General features: G+C 35.9%; 2 protein-coding genes across 2 annotated transcripts; both read left to right on the forward strand.

Annotated features, from left to right (window-relative positions):
* Window positions 1–1,285: 1,285 nt before the first annotated feature.
* LOC102607340 (uncharacterized) lies at window positions 1,286–3,800 on the forward strand. Its single transcript, XM_006473606.4, has 6 exons — window positions 1,286–2,090; window positions 2,215–2,263; window positions 2,381–2,432; window positions 2,708–2,892; window positions 3,073–3,186; window positions 3,558–3,800. The coding sequence occupies exons 1-6, from the start codon at window positions 1,723–1,725 to the stop codon at window positions 3,726–3,728; spliced, it is 939 nt and encodes a 312-aa protein (XP_006473669.2). The 5' UTR covers window positions 1,286–1,722; the 3' UTR covers window positions 3,729–3,800.
* Window positions 3,801–8,510: 4,710 nt separating this feature from the next.
* Window positions 8,511–10,983, forward strand: LOC102607823 (thaumatin-like protein 1b). Its single transcript, XM_006473608.4, has 2 exons — window positions 8,511–9,536; window positions 10,329–10,983. The coding sequence occupies exons 1-2, from the start codon at window positions 8,788–8,790 to the stop codon at window positions 10,531–10,533; spliced, it is 954 nt and encodes a 317-aa protein (XP_006473671.2). The 5' UTR covers window positions 8,511–8,787; the 3' UTR covers window positions 10,534–10,983.
* Window positions 10,984–16,066: the final 5,083 nt, after the last annotated feature.

Raw genomic sequence — 16,066 nt, forward strand, 5'->3', positions numbered from 1 at the left:
AGACTAACTAATTTGAAATTAACGGGGGAATGGCAATAAACAGCTGAATGTCCTCTCTCTTCATCGAGTTACTCATTCAACTCAACGTACAAAGTCTTTCTTTTAGTTTGACAATGACTTTACACGTCTAAGGATACTAATAATTACCTCGACTTGATTATCAGCCTTATAAAAATGTCATAAATTACAATAAAGGAAATTTATTTGCATTGAGATTGATAAAGAATGTGACCTTTATATTAATTTCTTAAAATGCCAAGACATTACTCCTGAGCCCGAGAATCGTTTAAAATTAAAAACTAGGAGGCACGAAATCATGGAGGCTTGAACTCCGCAGTGACGGATGAGTTTCATTGTACAGAGCAGATCCGAAACATGCAAACAGTTGGATGCCTGTGCTTACACACCACCCTACCCTACCCTTGACGCGTATGCACGTCTGATGCCTTCTTCTAAATATATTATGATTATATTTGAAAGTTGAAGCAGGCGGCATTTTTACAGCCTGGAATTGCGGAAATGTCAACAATAAAGCAAACTTGTCTACCTTGAGATTTGAGATTGATGAAGAATTTTGTCTTGATTTTTAAGTTTTAAAACCTGTGTTGATCAGAGCACTTAGGAACCAAATACAAATTAAAAACGAGGCATCATGGTGCATACTTGAACATGGGACGACAGGTAAGTCGAGTTCATTGTAAAGAACATGGTTTCACTTTCACATAAATGAAAGATACTGCAGCTAACAGTCAAACTGAGAATTCAGCATAGGAGTTCGTGAATGTACGCGAAGACTGAAGCGTATGCATTAATTCTCTTTTAAGGCCATTGAGTTTCCCATTTGTAATGTCTGGTCTGGTGATTACATTGGCCAATTCATCCAAATCATAGATTTTTGTGGCTATAAAAGCAGCATGGGAATTGGGAAATTGATCTCTGATGGGATCATGGGAAGGGAGGGCTGCTAAATTGATGAGGAAATAACAAGATTGGTGCCCCCGACTCTTTTTTTTTTTTTTTTTTTTTTTAAACTTCTAAATCCCGGGATCACTACTAATCTTTTTGTAAATACGGCCTATGGCATGATTGCAATTGAAAGTTACATCAGGCGCCAGGCAGCATTTTTAACCGCCTGTAATTCAGTAATTCTAGAAGTACGAGTTCTTTATTTTTAAGCCCTCTGTACGTCTCTGCTTGATTTAATGCCAAGTTGCCAACACTGACTAGAGCTGTAAACCAAGGAGCTACTTTCACTTTGAAGATAATGTCACTCTTCTACCTACTTAATTATTTTTGTAATTTGTAGAATTTCATACTGCGATTGACAAAATAAAATTGTCTTGATTTTCAATCTATAAGTATTTGGCTGAAAAAATCTCAACAAATCCAATATGACATGCAAGTGCCGAGCGGGCAGTGGATGCTGCAATCAGGCTGTTAAGACTGATCGTTCCCCTATGCACTATCATGCTCTTGCAAATGCAACAGGCCCGACCCGAAACAACGACCAAGGCGAGATCCAGCCCAAAAAATCCAACCGAACTAATTATCTATCTCCTGCCTGATTCCTGAGTCTCCCGACTCCTATGATAAAATCGTCACATATTGTATGTATATATTTTTATAAATTTATTTTTTGAAAGACACTGGTGACTGATCCCCTATAGTTCGCTGCCTGAGACTTTTTAGTCGGCTCGCATACTTGAATACAGAGAGACGGGGATGGCTCGACTGGTACGGCCTTTAATGCAATGGCCAAAACTACGGCAACATTGTTGCCATCGTGCTCCGCTCAACTATTTCTTCTCCTCATTTCTGCGACGAACACCAATAGCCACTGAAGAAACGACGTCGCTTTCTTTCTCCGCAACATCCGCACCTTCCTCTCACGGTAACGTCCATAACCGCTTACGCGCACTCAAACCAAGGAATGCTCCACCGTTGAATTCCCATGAAGATAACTCGGCCACTGACTCTGATTCCGACGATAAGAAAAGCCGCAACCAGAAGAAGCGCGACGCTCGCCGCGCCGTCCGTTGGGGCATGCAAATTGCCGCTTTCTCCACTCCTCAAATTAAACGAATTCTCAGGTACGCGTCAAAATCTATTCTAATTCTAAAATAACACTACGCCTCTCTGCAAATTACAATTTCAAATTTCAACCTTTAACGCTTTGTCTTTTTTTCTTTTTTTGTGTTTTTCCCTAAATTATAGCGTGGCTTCTCTCGACGAAGATGTGCTCGATGCTATAATGCTAGTTAAGGTGCTTCTATAAAGTTTTTTTTTGGTTAGCTGTTATGTTATCTTTGCTTTTTTAAATATGCCTTGGAAGGGAGTTTTCATTGCGGCAGAGGATAAGGTGCTTGTGTTTTTGTCGCAGAGACTAGGGCCTGATGTTAAAGAAGGAAAAAGGAGGCAGTTTAATTATATAGGTAAATTAATAATAATTAAATAAGGTTCCGGCTACGTTGTAACCGTTTTAAGGCAGAGCACCTTTTCTAACCACGCGATCAAAGTTATAATGAATTTTTTACTATTTATTACTTTGCGTATATGGTTGTAATTCGTGCTCTACCTTAGAGCAATTTCAAGATAGTCATAGCCATTAAATAAAAACTGCAAATTGATCCCTGTGAAGTAATAATTCATTTTTTTTCTACAGTTTGTGGGGCCTGTGTTCTTAATTGAATGGTGAAATGTGTGTTAGGAAAACTGCTGCGGGAAGTTGAACCTGAGTTGATGGAAGGTTTAATTCAAGCTACAAAAGTCGGGGATCACGCTACTCTGCAGGCTTTAGCTGCTGCAAATATGCAAAACATTCAGGATGACAACAATCAGCAGTCCAAAGAATCCGAGGATGAGAAGGAGAAAGAAGAAGAAGAGGAAGAAGAGGTATTGCACCTTCTCTTTGTTTAAGTGACCGTCAATGCTCCATGTTGGACCCCACGAGTTCAATTAGTCTATACTATCCAAATCAGCTTATAGTTTGAAAAACTTGATGAACTTAAAAAACTAGCGGAATCCTTCAAGATATATATCATCCTATCCTTACTTTTCAAGCATTGTTTTCAGGAATTGCAGGAGTATGTCAATATAGCAACAAGATGGTATGATGGCCTGATCAATAAGGACATTAGCATTACGAATGAAGTATATTCAGTTCAGAGTGTTGATTTTGATCGTCAGGTAATAGCTGGTTTACAAGTTTTAATGCATTAGTTATCCACTGCTGTTGCCCAAGAGGTCTCTCTGATTTAGGGATGATAAATTAAAATATCAAATGAAAGCACATTTTTTATAACTAGAAACCTTTTCAACCACTTATCTATATCTGAAATGATGAACTTCCATACAAGTGTGTTTCATCCCATAAAGTCTCGTGCAATTGAAACTTTAACAAGAGGCAATAGTTTCAGCCTTGCCTAATCATCTAAACATTGTTGCCCTATTGAACCAATTTCAATAAGTATGCTTGTATTAAGCATATAAGCCATGCAATTGCTGTTGATCTAAAAGTGGACCATATATGTTCTTACTAAGCTATGTTATTTTGACAGGAATTGCGGAAACTTGTTAGGGGAGTCCTCTCCGTTCAAGAAAGGCAGGCTATTGCTGATGGAAATGAGGGAGAACAGGGACAAGTAGATTCAAAAATTGTACATGCCAAAAAGTCCCTTACTCGTTTCCTTCTTACCCTTGCGAAGGGGATGTCAGTAAATACTATCTAAATTAATTATTGATTATCTTCATCTGTAACATCTTAAATTTTTGCTAATACAATAATCCTTTCTTAGCTTATACATTCTATGAGTGTACAAACAATTACAATCACCGTTCTCACCGTTCACCAAGTCAATGATGCGTGCCATTTACCGTTAAGAAAGTTAGCTGATTCCAAATTTCTAGCACTGCGTAAGATATGGGCTTGGCTGGGATTGAGTCCTGATTCCTACCGCTCAGCTGGCATAGTTGGACTATTGGCACCCTTTATTAATTACTTTTATTCCTCTCTCTCTCTCTCTCATTTGTACAATTGGTTTTGACAAATTAAAAACATTAATATTTGTTTTTTTCTTCAAATTGATTATTTTTGTTTTTGAAAGTTAATGATTTTTAATATTCTAGAGAGAGAAAGTTTGAAGAGAAAAATAGAAATAGAGATACCAAAGATTTCAAAAAGAAAAAAGATTTAAGAGAGAAAATTTTTGGAAATGGTAAGATTTACTAATGAAAAGAATGTTTATTTTTTAATAAAAATATATTCTTGGCATTAAGTGGAGTCCGATTTTTTTTTATAAAAAAAGTGGGGTTTCCGAGAAATAATAGTCCAACTCTCATCTTTATGAGCTTGGCATGCACTCTTTCCTTGAAGCCTAGTGTAATAATTGGGCTTGGCCCATGATGTTAATGATTTCTGGCATGTGTCTGTACTCCTTATTGAGTTTATTTCCCTCTCCATTCTCCAACACCAATCGAATCACACTAGTAACCAATCCAAAAAGTTGGCAGCCATTCTGTCAAAATTCTTCTCAGAGACGCTTTAATAAAGAAAATGAACTTGCCTTAGATGGCATTTTGCAAGTGCAATGATGTGGACTGAAGCAATCCTCACCCTTTTCTGTTTTTGTCCAATTTAATCATTCAAAAGAGTTCTTATCTTCTACCCAACGCCAAGCAATTGATAATTCGAGTATTTGTCAAATCGTTTAAGAACAGAACAATTTCTTTTTGGAGGAGAAGGAAAAAAAAAAAAAAAAAAGGGAAGAGAGGATGAGAAAGAAATAAAGAAAGAAAAAATCCGATCACTAAGCAGTCCTATGGTTCACACTTAACACTTTAGTGACAACAAATTTGTCACGGGAATATTGGAGACGATAAGAGCATGGGCCAATTGATGAGGTGAAGATAGTAACAGATTTGTCATTATAGAATCTCACAAAGATAACAAAGCTAAATTAAGCAATCTTATGTGTCAATAATGGTGCTTCCGTTGTCCAATCTAGGCTGCTTTTTGCATCAGCAGATGTGATTTAAAATCAGAAAAATAGGCATCAGTGTTGCTTAAATATTGTTATCACTTCCCCCTTGATGGAAAATTACGGAACGAATGATGGTATCCTCTTTTCAAAATGCGTTTAATCAGCTGATGATTATATGATTTCATGATTGTACTAATTGACGCAAGAGCCCAAAATATTTAATGTGAATGTGAATATAATCTGACAAAACGGCAGGTGACGTGTTTCCTGCACGTCCAAATGCCGTGCTCCATTTTCTCTAACCAGAGTGTCTCTATACAAAATCATTATAGAAAATCCAGCAGTGACATGGATATTTTTTCATTTCATGCTTCTACTTTTGAAACTCCTTTGTTGAATTTTGCACCTATTGATTTGAAAAAAAATGGGGCGAATCTACGAGTTTGGTACAGAAATCAATTCATGTCCAATCAGCCTTAGTCAGCCGAATCCCGTCTTTTTCCCAAGTATAGACGCCTTTCCCTGAAGATGACAAAAACACTCTACCCATCCCATGCACATAAATGATAAATTAACTGAAAATGCAGCCACCGCCACCATAGTCTTAAAGCACGTAGAAAGTGGTCAATGTGACCAAGTTTTCACTAGAAAACCATCCTTATTAGTCTACAGCGTCGTTTCTCTTTACACATGTCCAATAGAAGGTTAATTTTAATTGTACGTGGGAGATAATTTTTTTTCACATGTCCAATTATCATATTTGTACGTGGGAGGAAATTTTTTTCACATGTCCAATTACATCCATGACAAGCTATCTACAAATGGTTTAAACAAATCCCTAAACCTTAGTTAGTAATATGCAATAGTAATTACGAACCCGTTTGTTATTATTATTGGTGGTAATAATGTGATGTCATTTTCATCTTGAATGTTAGCAAGCCGCCTCTTGTAAAATTCTTATTTTGACAGTAAAAAGCAAGACTACTTTTTGCGACAAAACAAAAATGTTGATTACATACGTCATTGCTGTGCCGGCACGTTGATTAATTCAACATTTCACGGAGAATTTTCTTTGTATGTTTACGAAACAGTTACGGAAATTTTAATTAATTAAATTCTAACTATGGCCTAACATATCCCCGTTCGGTTATGAGCAGTCAATTATCATTCTGATTCTACTGTTTAAACACGAGGAAGTGATGTAGCTTTTGGACTTTGTTTCTAAGCTCGTTTATACCTGTAATTGTGGCTGCTGTCCCTGTTTTTATAGGCAAGTTTAACACCACCTTCAAAGCATGTTGACCCCGCAAGAGACTCATCAATCTTAAAAAAAAAAATCAACCTCACAAGAGAGATTGACAAATAATCTCTATCAACATAATTTTTATTTTAAAATACACTTTTATTTATATTTATTATAAATTAAATAAACCGTATGATTCCTCGTCGAGTGATTGCTTAGCTTTGTTGGGCTACTTAATGTACCCAAAAAAAAATCGTATGAATGGGAGTTAAAATAAAAAAAATTAAGTGCTAAAGATAAGAAATATATATTGTGATGTGGAAAAAAGTTAATAATAAAATATATTCTTATTTTTTTGTAATTTTATAGATATTTCTTGATTTCAATAAGAAAAATTTTGACAATATTCCTGATATTTAATTACAAATTATAGTTGAACAATGTAGTTTATCAGTAAGTTAATATTTTCAAATAATTAAACTTCATAAATATAATCTTAACGTAGGGGATATGTCATTTTAAATGGTGCGAACTTCACAATTAAACATTGTAATAGCTAAACAATGTGGCCTAACCTCAAATCTACAATTGAAATGTGTAAATCTTTACGTTACGCATGCAGTGGCGAAAATATCGCAACGTTGATTTACAGGAGCCGAAATTAATGGTCCTGCCTGTCATTTTAGTTCATTTGCAAATGTGAAACATTCAGTTAATTTCGAAGGTCGCACATTTTGGCTGTTCAAAATAATACAAGTGATGAAGGTGACCGCATGGCCAATAAGATAACAAATACATCGATTTATAAGTCTCGAATGTGAAATGCCCACGCTGTTCATGCGTTTCTCAAATCGATAGCGTGTTAAATTAGCCAATTGAACAGAACCATAACACTCGGGTCCAAGCTGGTGGCTATCTAAGTGACACATTCAAACCCACAATTTATTTATTTGTTTTAATTATTATTATTAGTATTATTATTTTAGTTCTATCTCCAGGAAAAATGTGTTAATCAAAATGTTATGACATTTCAATTACGCATCTTAAATGAAGAATGAACGAGTAGTTGTTTTCAGGTTCGACTATTATCTTCGGGTAAGGCTCGTGATTCAAACCAAACACAAGGCAGTTCACCAAATACACACCTCGGATGCTAATGCTATTACGGTTGGAAGTTGAAGCTAAATTGAACAATCTCTGTTTGATTAATTACAAATTTACCATCCAGGGTTTTGTTTACTGCTACGGCCAATCAGTCAACAGCAACTCCTTTTGAAGAATTTTTCTCACAAATTTGACCTTCCCGAAAAATAAAGCGTGCGTTTGCAAACCAAAGGTGACTCTTTTGATAAGAGAAAAACAGAGGCTGCCAGCTGCATTTGACTTCACTTATTCTATTCCGTTCGTTCAGTGCGCTTGTTACTTCCATTCTTTAGCATCTATATCCTATTATATGCTAGCAATTCATCCATTTGAAATTAAATAATCACACCCATATTCCAACTTTGAGTTTAATCCAAATTGATTTCAATTGTCGGAGGAGTATTTTCTTGTACGCGAACAGGGGAAAATGAAGAAGAATACACTACTCAATACTCATTCATAGCGGGGCTTTGGTCAACAAGTAGTGGAATGATCCCCTGTTTGGGATTGCTGTGCAACAATTCCAAAATGCAAATTGAAGTTGCCACCGCGCAGGACTATCAAACGGGGTTTAAGGAGGACAACTCAGGCATGCATTACCGATTTCTAAATAATTGGCAACGGGGGGTCCAATTGATTTGGTTGACATTATTTATAGTGCTAAAAAAGATTTAAAGAAACAAGACGATGAGACGACCAACTAATTTACAAACTCTAGTGAATTGATTGACACATTCTCTCCCCTTATTCATAAATCACGAGGTGGAGATTTTGAGATCTTTTTTTAAAATTAAATTTGGGAGGAAAAAAAAAGAAGAAGAAACAAAATGATGGATTAAGTACTTAATCTCATTTTTATTTAAATTAATACAGTAAAATTAAACACAAAAAATCCTAATGGACTTGGTAATTGAAATTTTTTTTTTTTTAATTATTGAAGAAAAATTTCACTTTCATTCGTCCAATAGAAAATAATTTGTGCTGGAGAAGGGACCAGCACACAACGGGTTCAGAAGAGTCCAACGCTATAACTTCACTAGGAAGGGGGCAGTAACGTTACAAATTACAATTAGTTTGCTTGATTCAACTAGTTTGAGCAAATTCAATCCGACAAGAGTGATCAAAATTCAAAGGCACTGTTGAATTCCCAGCCGAACGATGTATGCACAGGGATTCATTTCTATTGGATAAGGAAACTTTTCTCTGTTGGGCCTCCCAAAGGCCACATCCCCGAGCATTTTGCTTATAAATACCCCCACCCCCAGCAGCCATGTTGCTTATAAATATCCTCACCGCATTTTGAAAAATCACTCTGCTTCCTACCTTCTCCCTCATCTTCTTCATTGACCTTTTTCTCTTTTCTTTTCTTTTTTTTTTTTTATATTTTTAACATTCAGCAGCCACCAGCCGCCAGCTCCTCCGATGGATGCCTCTCAACTAACACTTTTACTTTTAATCACTCATTTAATATTTTCCTGTGTGACATCCACCACCTTCACAATGATCAACAAATGCGACCACACAGTATGGCCCGGCATTCTCTCTAACGCCGACTCTCCCGCACTCTCCACCACCGGCTTCCCCCTTGAAAAGGGAGAAACCAAGACCCTCAACGCACCCGCTTCGTGGGGCGGCCGCATGTGGGCCAGAACACTCTGCTCCCAGGACTCCACCGGTAAGTTCACCTGCGTCACAGGTGATTGCGGCGGCAAGCTGGAATGCTCCGGCAGTGGTGCTGCCCCACCCGCCACTCTTGCTGAGTTCAAGCTCGATGGCTATGGTGGCCAAGACTTCTATGATGTCAGTTTGGTCGACGGCTACAACCTCCCCGTGCTTGTCGTTCCTCAGGGTGGTGACGGACCCAATTGTACAAGCACGGGATGCGTTGTCGACTTGAACGCCGCGTGTCCTTCGGAGCTTAAGGTTATGACCGACGGTGGCAGCGGAGGTGTTGCTTGCAAGAGCGCGTGCGAAGCCTTTAGGCAGCCGCAGTACTGTTGTAATGGCGCGTTTAGTACTCCCGATACATGCAAGCCATCTACTTATTCTCAGATCTTCAAAAGCGCGTGTCCTCACGCTTACAGCTATGCGTACGACGACAAATCCAGCACCTTTACATGCGGTTCGGGGCCCGACTACACCATAACCTTCTGTCCTTCCCCCAACACCAGGTAAACCCTTTTTTTTTTGCGCAACTTTTACCTATACCCATTTTTTCCGTTAGAAAGGGTAGCTTCGTCCGTTAAAAAAGTTATTAAAAAGCTGTAAATACGAACGTTGGATGCACTTACTATTTCCTATTGATGGCTCAGCGTTTAAAGTTGCGGCCAGACAAAGAATAATATCTGAGATTTTTTTTTGGGGGTTGTGACATTTACGAGGCTCCATTAAATAAAAAATTCGTGCAAATTAAGTCACTTGAGGTCCCCGCCTCTAAGCGTATGCCGACAGGGATACATTTCCGGGACGCCACTCCTTAATCATGTGTTCCATCCCCTTTTGGTTAAATTCGCAACAAAATTTATAGTCAAAAACCTATTCTTTTCATTTTTCAATACACGGTCGCATTTTTTGTTTTGTTGTTTTTTAATAAAAGCATAGTCACGGTGAATCTAGTTATTAAAAAAAAAAAAAAAGGGTATTTCAGTCTTTTTGAGCTAGCGGGTACCTTTTATTAAGAGAGTCTGCTGTCTGTAGCCACCTAAACATTAATGCACCCCTTAGTTACAGGATATGCTTTCCAGATCGGGGAACTGAATCTGAACCAAAAATACGATGACCGACTATATTAATTGTGAATACCTATAATTGTGCCTAGAGATGCGACTCTGACATACACCTATCTCTGACAAGGTAACGGCCAGTACGGGAATCTATATGAAAATAGAAGACACGTCAACGGTTACTTTTTATTCTTTAATCATTATTCTGAGACCTAACGGTTACTTCTTTGGATTTTGCAGCCAGAAATCCTCACAAGGTGGAAACAGTGGAAGCAATGCGTCCAACACAGGGACCATCGATAGCACGATGGTGTACGAAGGTGCTTTGGACCAAAGCAGCGCATCACCTTCCACGTATACCTACGTGCTGGGATCGCATGGCAATGGCATTGCGGGTATAGTCAGCATCACATTCGCCGTCTGGAGGGCATGGCAACTCTTTTAATTTCTTCGATATTCACTAACTTAGGATAGGCCCACGGGCATACAATCATACAGAAAAATACATTACCCATACAACTTTTTGGCCTGGAAACGGAGGTTGCCTTGTCGTTTCGAGTGTGGACCCTCCACCTTTGTTGTTGTAATAGATACTTCTTCGTTGCCTGGGCCATGCCACCTTAAAGTCTGTGGTGATGGAAAAGCTCACCCGTTGATAATTGATGCCTACTTTGGGGCCAAACGCCAAAAACGAAAAAGGGGGAAAATAGGATTTATTATTTTAGAATTTAGGATTATTATTATTATTATTTTTAATATGCATTGAGTTTTATATATTATTGTTGGTGTAGGGGAGTAGGATTTATTATTCATTTGTTGGTTCTTCTCCTTACATGTAACCACCGCTCATTGGGTATCCAATAAATGGATTTTTTTAAAAAATATTAATCATTAACATTGTTGTCTTATATTAGCGGTCCTATTTCATATGTTATAGTATCCATCTATAAATGGATTTTGGCAAGCACATGAAAAATAATTACAAAAGAATGATAGAGAGAGTACTAATGCAATTGGATAATATTATTTGAAAAAAACAAAAAAAAAAACGAGTGCGTTGAAAGCGTGGATGGTGATGCATGTGATGACTAATATACAGCTTGTAGTAGTGAACAAGTGGAAAGTTGTTCCCCAATTTGTACATACCTTTTCATTAAACATCTCCTTCCTTGAGGCATGTGTTGGTTGGATTTCTCTATCATTTTAGGTACATTTGTATATTCTACAGAAGTTTTTGGCCTGCTTTCCTTTCATTTATTTAATTTTTCTGATTATGGTCTTCTAGGTCATTACCACATTAAGGAGAAACCCACCAAATTAATATTTTAAAATTTAAATAATCATATGTTGAATATAATATTTGTAAGAGACTGATGACTTTCAACTTGTTTGAGGGTTGAAAACTTCTCCTCTTTTTCTTTTTTTTTTTTTAAAGTATTGATTATGAATAAATTCGGTAGGTTCATATGTTCATATCCAAAGTTCGATCGAGATTGAAAATCAACAACGGGAGAGTAATAACACCATGTTGTTGGCCACCAGCCAATCAGCCATATATGCAAATGAAGTTTAATATTGTTGCAGTTTGGTGAGTAAGGTTTCACCATCATGATCCGTTAAGGCACATGCATGCAGCCCCACATAGTTTGGCACTCTGATCCCTTCCCTTTGCATTGCATACATGCATCCTGGTCCCATATACAATTCGCTTGCTAACTTACTATAATGATTATTTTTCACTTTAAATTAGTCATTTCCCTGGTTCTCTTTGGGTGCGTTTGGGATTGAGATTTGGGCATGTGTAACTTAAAAGATAAAGCACTAAAATGTTTGGTAAAAACTAACTGCTGTAGCTTGTAAGCTATGTTGATATGATTGTTTACTTGTATAATGAAAAACCTATTATATCTTTAATAATTTTAAATTTATATTTATTACATATTATTAATTTATATTTGATAGTTACAATTTTTTTTCACAGCAACTGTAACTTAAACTTGAAAGTGCAAGTGAAATTAATATAAATAGAACATCAAAAGTGGGCATAAAGTCAAGCACATATGCGTACATAGTCCCACGTTGACAGTTGATGCTATCAGTACCAGCGTGGTCGGCCGAGCACGGGCTGCTGGAATCGCCATGTGCTAGAACATGGAGTTGCTTACGAGTTGCGCAATGCTACGTTGCGTGCTTCGGATTGGCCATTCATGAGAAGCGAGTAAAGTATTTGCTCTAGTCCGACAGCTGATGCGTCATTGTTGTTACTACATTGTGGCCCATTCATTGAAGTTATACGAGATGAGTAATCATGCATCTTCCAAATTCTTTATACATATATCTCAAAATTTTAAATTTCATTTAAATAATGTGTCATTTATTAATTAATTAGTATTTTTTATAAAATTTAAATAAATAAATTATATTATTTCATAAATTAATCGATAAATATGCATAGCACAACTGAAGAGTTTTGGCACAAACCAGAGAAACCATGTATGCCATTGCCTACTGCCCAGAGAAAACACCACCTATGCATTAACAAACGGTACGGCCGCTAAATTCTTTGCTAAGAGTATGACCGCTCATACTACTAATGAGTAAAGCCTGCGGATGTGAACAAAACAAATTCTTGTTCGTTTACTATTATTATTTTAAATTTCAAGAGAGCTATCGCAAATTCTTGACAAGCAATAACCCGGGAAAATAATTTTCCAAAGTAAATTTTGACTAGAAACTAGTGTAACATTGGCCATGCTAACACAATCTTAAGCTATAGGGAATGCATCTCCAAAATTATATTTTCTAAGTAGCAATACCCCTGTAATAGCATTGCCCTATTTGGATCTCAATGCCATAGCCCATAGGTATGAGAATGACAACAAACTATTATTACTACCCATCCAGTCAGCACTACTCCAGAGGTTAAATTACAAAAATTTAAATATTATAATTTAATTGAATCTTCTACCAGTAAGAGTGTGTATATATATATATATATATATGAGGGAAAAAAGACACCATTATTCAAATTACTGGGAAAAGTGGGTTTTTCTAAAATATATAGCTGCCATAGAACAATATTAGAAAATTATGTATGGTCAATGGATTATGATTCAATATTGAGTTGAGTTTTTGTTGAGTACTTATCCAATAGTTAGGATTTATTTTATTTTATCTTTTTTGTTTATGTTGCCATACATTAATTGATTAAGTACTCCGAAAAAACTCTGTTTAACATTAAATTCTTATCCATAAATCCCAGAAAAAAAAATTGATTCTTAGGATATACGTATATTGGCCGCTGGACATACAAATAATTTATATCATTTTTTAAATTTAAATATATAAGAATAAGTTTGAAATAGACAAATAACACCCCAAAAACATTGTTTTTACACACGCTTAATATAAAACGGTTTTTACTTGCGTCTATTGACTCACTTCTATCCACTTTTTCGTTGCTTGAAAAAGAAATCAAAAGACATTTTAATTGAGTGAGCATAATTCACATCATCATTTCCATTAATTGTTAAACAGAAATTTTGTTTTTTGTGAAACACATTGATCCATAGAATAAAAGAAAAAAGTGGGTAGCAGTGGTCTGTTATCAAAATTCAAACGCACAAAATAGGCGACTTGTCAATCAAAGCGAGCTATATTTATATTTAAATTTAAAAAAAAAAAAAGAATAGGCACCATGAGGAAAAAATGTTATCTTTTCATTAATTTATTATTATAATTATCATTGTAAATTATACATTAAGACTAGTTGTGCTGATTCGATCAGATAAGGTAACTTGACTAAGCGATACCAACTTAGTGTGATTGTTAAAATAATAGGAACCACGGTTGCTCTTGTAAAATCTAAATCTTGAAGCACAAGTGTTGCCTCTTTTCACTGATCACCTGACCTGGACAAAGCTTATCAGAAATCACGTTAACATCAAAGGGAGGAAAATTGAAGTTAGAAAGGGCAAAAGATCTGGACCTTTCCTTTTGGGCCTTTACACAGAGTCCATTTGTTGTTTAAGTGTGAAACCGCGATGTGTCTAAAAGTAGTTTCTATTTGCAGTTTAAAGTAACTAGCGACGCGTTAGATTGAAGTAATAATCCAACACCGATTTTATTAAAATGACCTATTTTTAGCATGCCTTTTTGCCTTTGATAAGTTGAAGTTATCGGACTTGACTACAGAGACAAGTCATAAAACAAAGATAAAGTCAGCCAATTTCCATAGATATCACGAAAATATTCTACTTTATCTGATGATTCCCCCTTTCACGATAAAATAAAGGAGCAAAATCTTAGCTTTGAAGATTGTTGCTTCATTTCCATTTACTATTATGCTAGATGAGTTAGTTGAAATATGGAAGAAAAAAGAGAGAGAGAGAGAGAGAGAGAGAGAGAAGAGTAATAATACGCAATCAGGTTACGTGGCAGTATTTGCATCCACGTCATGTTGTGTCCTCTTTAACCTCTTTTCCACTTTGATTCTTCTAATCTCATGCATGTTATAACAAAATGAGCTTTATCTAATTCGGGGAACCGCCATAAGGTGTCTTTTAGAGCACGCATTTTTTAGCCTTACAGCTCTATATTGATCGTCAGTTAATTTGTGTGATGAAAATAGTTTCAAGTTAATTTAGAATCATGCTCATTGTGGAGAATGTCTTAAGAGATGTGCATTGCCCTCATTCAAGAAAATCTTATCACACTATAAGTGTATTTAGGATTCTGATAAATAGAATAGATAACTTGAGGCATGTATCAAGCTTGATTGAACGATTACACTACAACTGTGCTGCTTAATACTTTCTATTCATTGTGAGGTCTGGGTAAATTGTCCCCAAAAGTTTTATTGCTTGCTGGTTCCCGTTTTCGAAACATTGATATATTTTGCATGGCCCATTTGCTTTCTGCCAGGACATCATGTATATCCTCTCGAATAACAAAGCAGCCAGTGGAGATGAATGCAATATAATAGAGAATTAAAAGCCAAAATTTTGCTACGATGCGAAGGCAATGTAAAGTTGAGAAATTAAAGTGAAAAAACAGTCACCCGATCGTTTAAAGATTTGAGGTTCTCAAATCAAAGAGAAATTAATTGTTGGCTGCTGACGCAAATCTTTTCGAAAAGAAAGAGAAAATGAGAAAGTAAAAGACGAAAGTGAGGAAACAACAATTATCCACATGAGACTTTACACGACAGATAACATGTCAAAGGACATTCTAGGATGTTGAAAGAACTGTCAATATTACAAAGTCTTCCAAAAGATGAGTTGACCCCAATTTACTTTTGAGTTTCTATCTCTTGGGCACGTCAACAATGTCATCAATAATATCATATTTAATTTTTATTTTTTTTTGAAGAGAATATCATATTGATTTAAATGATCACAAGATCAAAATTCTCTCGTTTTTTAGTTTTACATGCCTGACCAAGCTAATCCAAAAACTGGATATAAGTTCAAGATCATTAACTATGTTAGACCAAATTATAAAAGGTCTAAAAGTCTACGAAAAATATAGGTCTAATAAAAGTTTTTCATAGAAAATGACTTAGATATATTATTTAAAAAAATGACCTAAATACTTAATTAGAAAATATTATTATCTAAATAAAATGTCTAAAGGACAAGCCTTCCACATAACGCTAAAGGCGTGATTTACCAAAAAAAAAGAAGTTCTAGATCTTAACAATGGACTTAGGTTTACTATTTACAAAGAATGACATAATAACTGAGGCACTTAGAAAAATTGCAAAAGTAAAATGCCCTTTAGAAAATATTTTAGAAAGGCAAGTCTTTGGCAAAGCATCAAAGGCATGATAATATATACAAAGAAAGACTTAAGTCCATTCTTTCTAAATAATGACCTAGACATTTAGAAAATACTTTTAAGTAAAATGTCCAAAGGACGAGTTTTTGACAAAATGCTAAAGCTGTGATTTTATAAAGAAATACCTAGGTCTATTATTT

Source organism: Citrus sinensis, chromosome 5 (genome assembly GCF_022201045.2).
Source record: "Citrus sinensis cultivar Valencia sweet orange chromosome 5, DVS_A1.0, whole genome shotgun sequence".
In the NCBI taxonomy this organism is placed as follows: Eukaryota; Viridiplantae; Streptophyta; class Magnoliopsida; order Sapindales; family Rutaceae; genus Citrus; species Citrus sinensis.

Bases quoted from the DNA above. Each gene is read 5' to 3' on its own strand.
- LOC102607823 (XM_006473608.4), top strand. From the start codon at position 8,788: ATGGATGCCTCTCAACTAACACTTTTACTTTTAATCACTCATTTAATA. The intron at 9,537-10,328 runs GTAAACCCTTTT...TGGATTTTGCAG, and splicing joins TGTCCTTCCCCCAACACCAG to CCAGAAATCCTCACAAGGTG.
- LOC102607340 (XM_006473606.4), top strand. From the start codon at position 1,723: ATGGCTCGACTGGTACGGCCTTTAATGCAATGGCCAAAACTACGGCAA. The intron at 2,433-2,707 runs GTAAATTAATAA...AATGTGTGTTAG, and splicing joins GAGGCAGTTTAATTATATAG to GAAAACTGCTGCGGGAAGTT. The intron at 2,893-3,072 runs GTATTGCACCTT...CATTGTTTTCAG, and splicing joins AAGAAGAAGAGGAAGAAGAG to GAATTGCAGGAGTATGTCAA.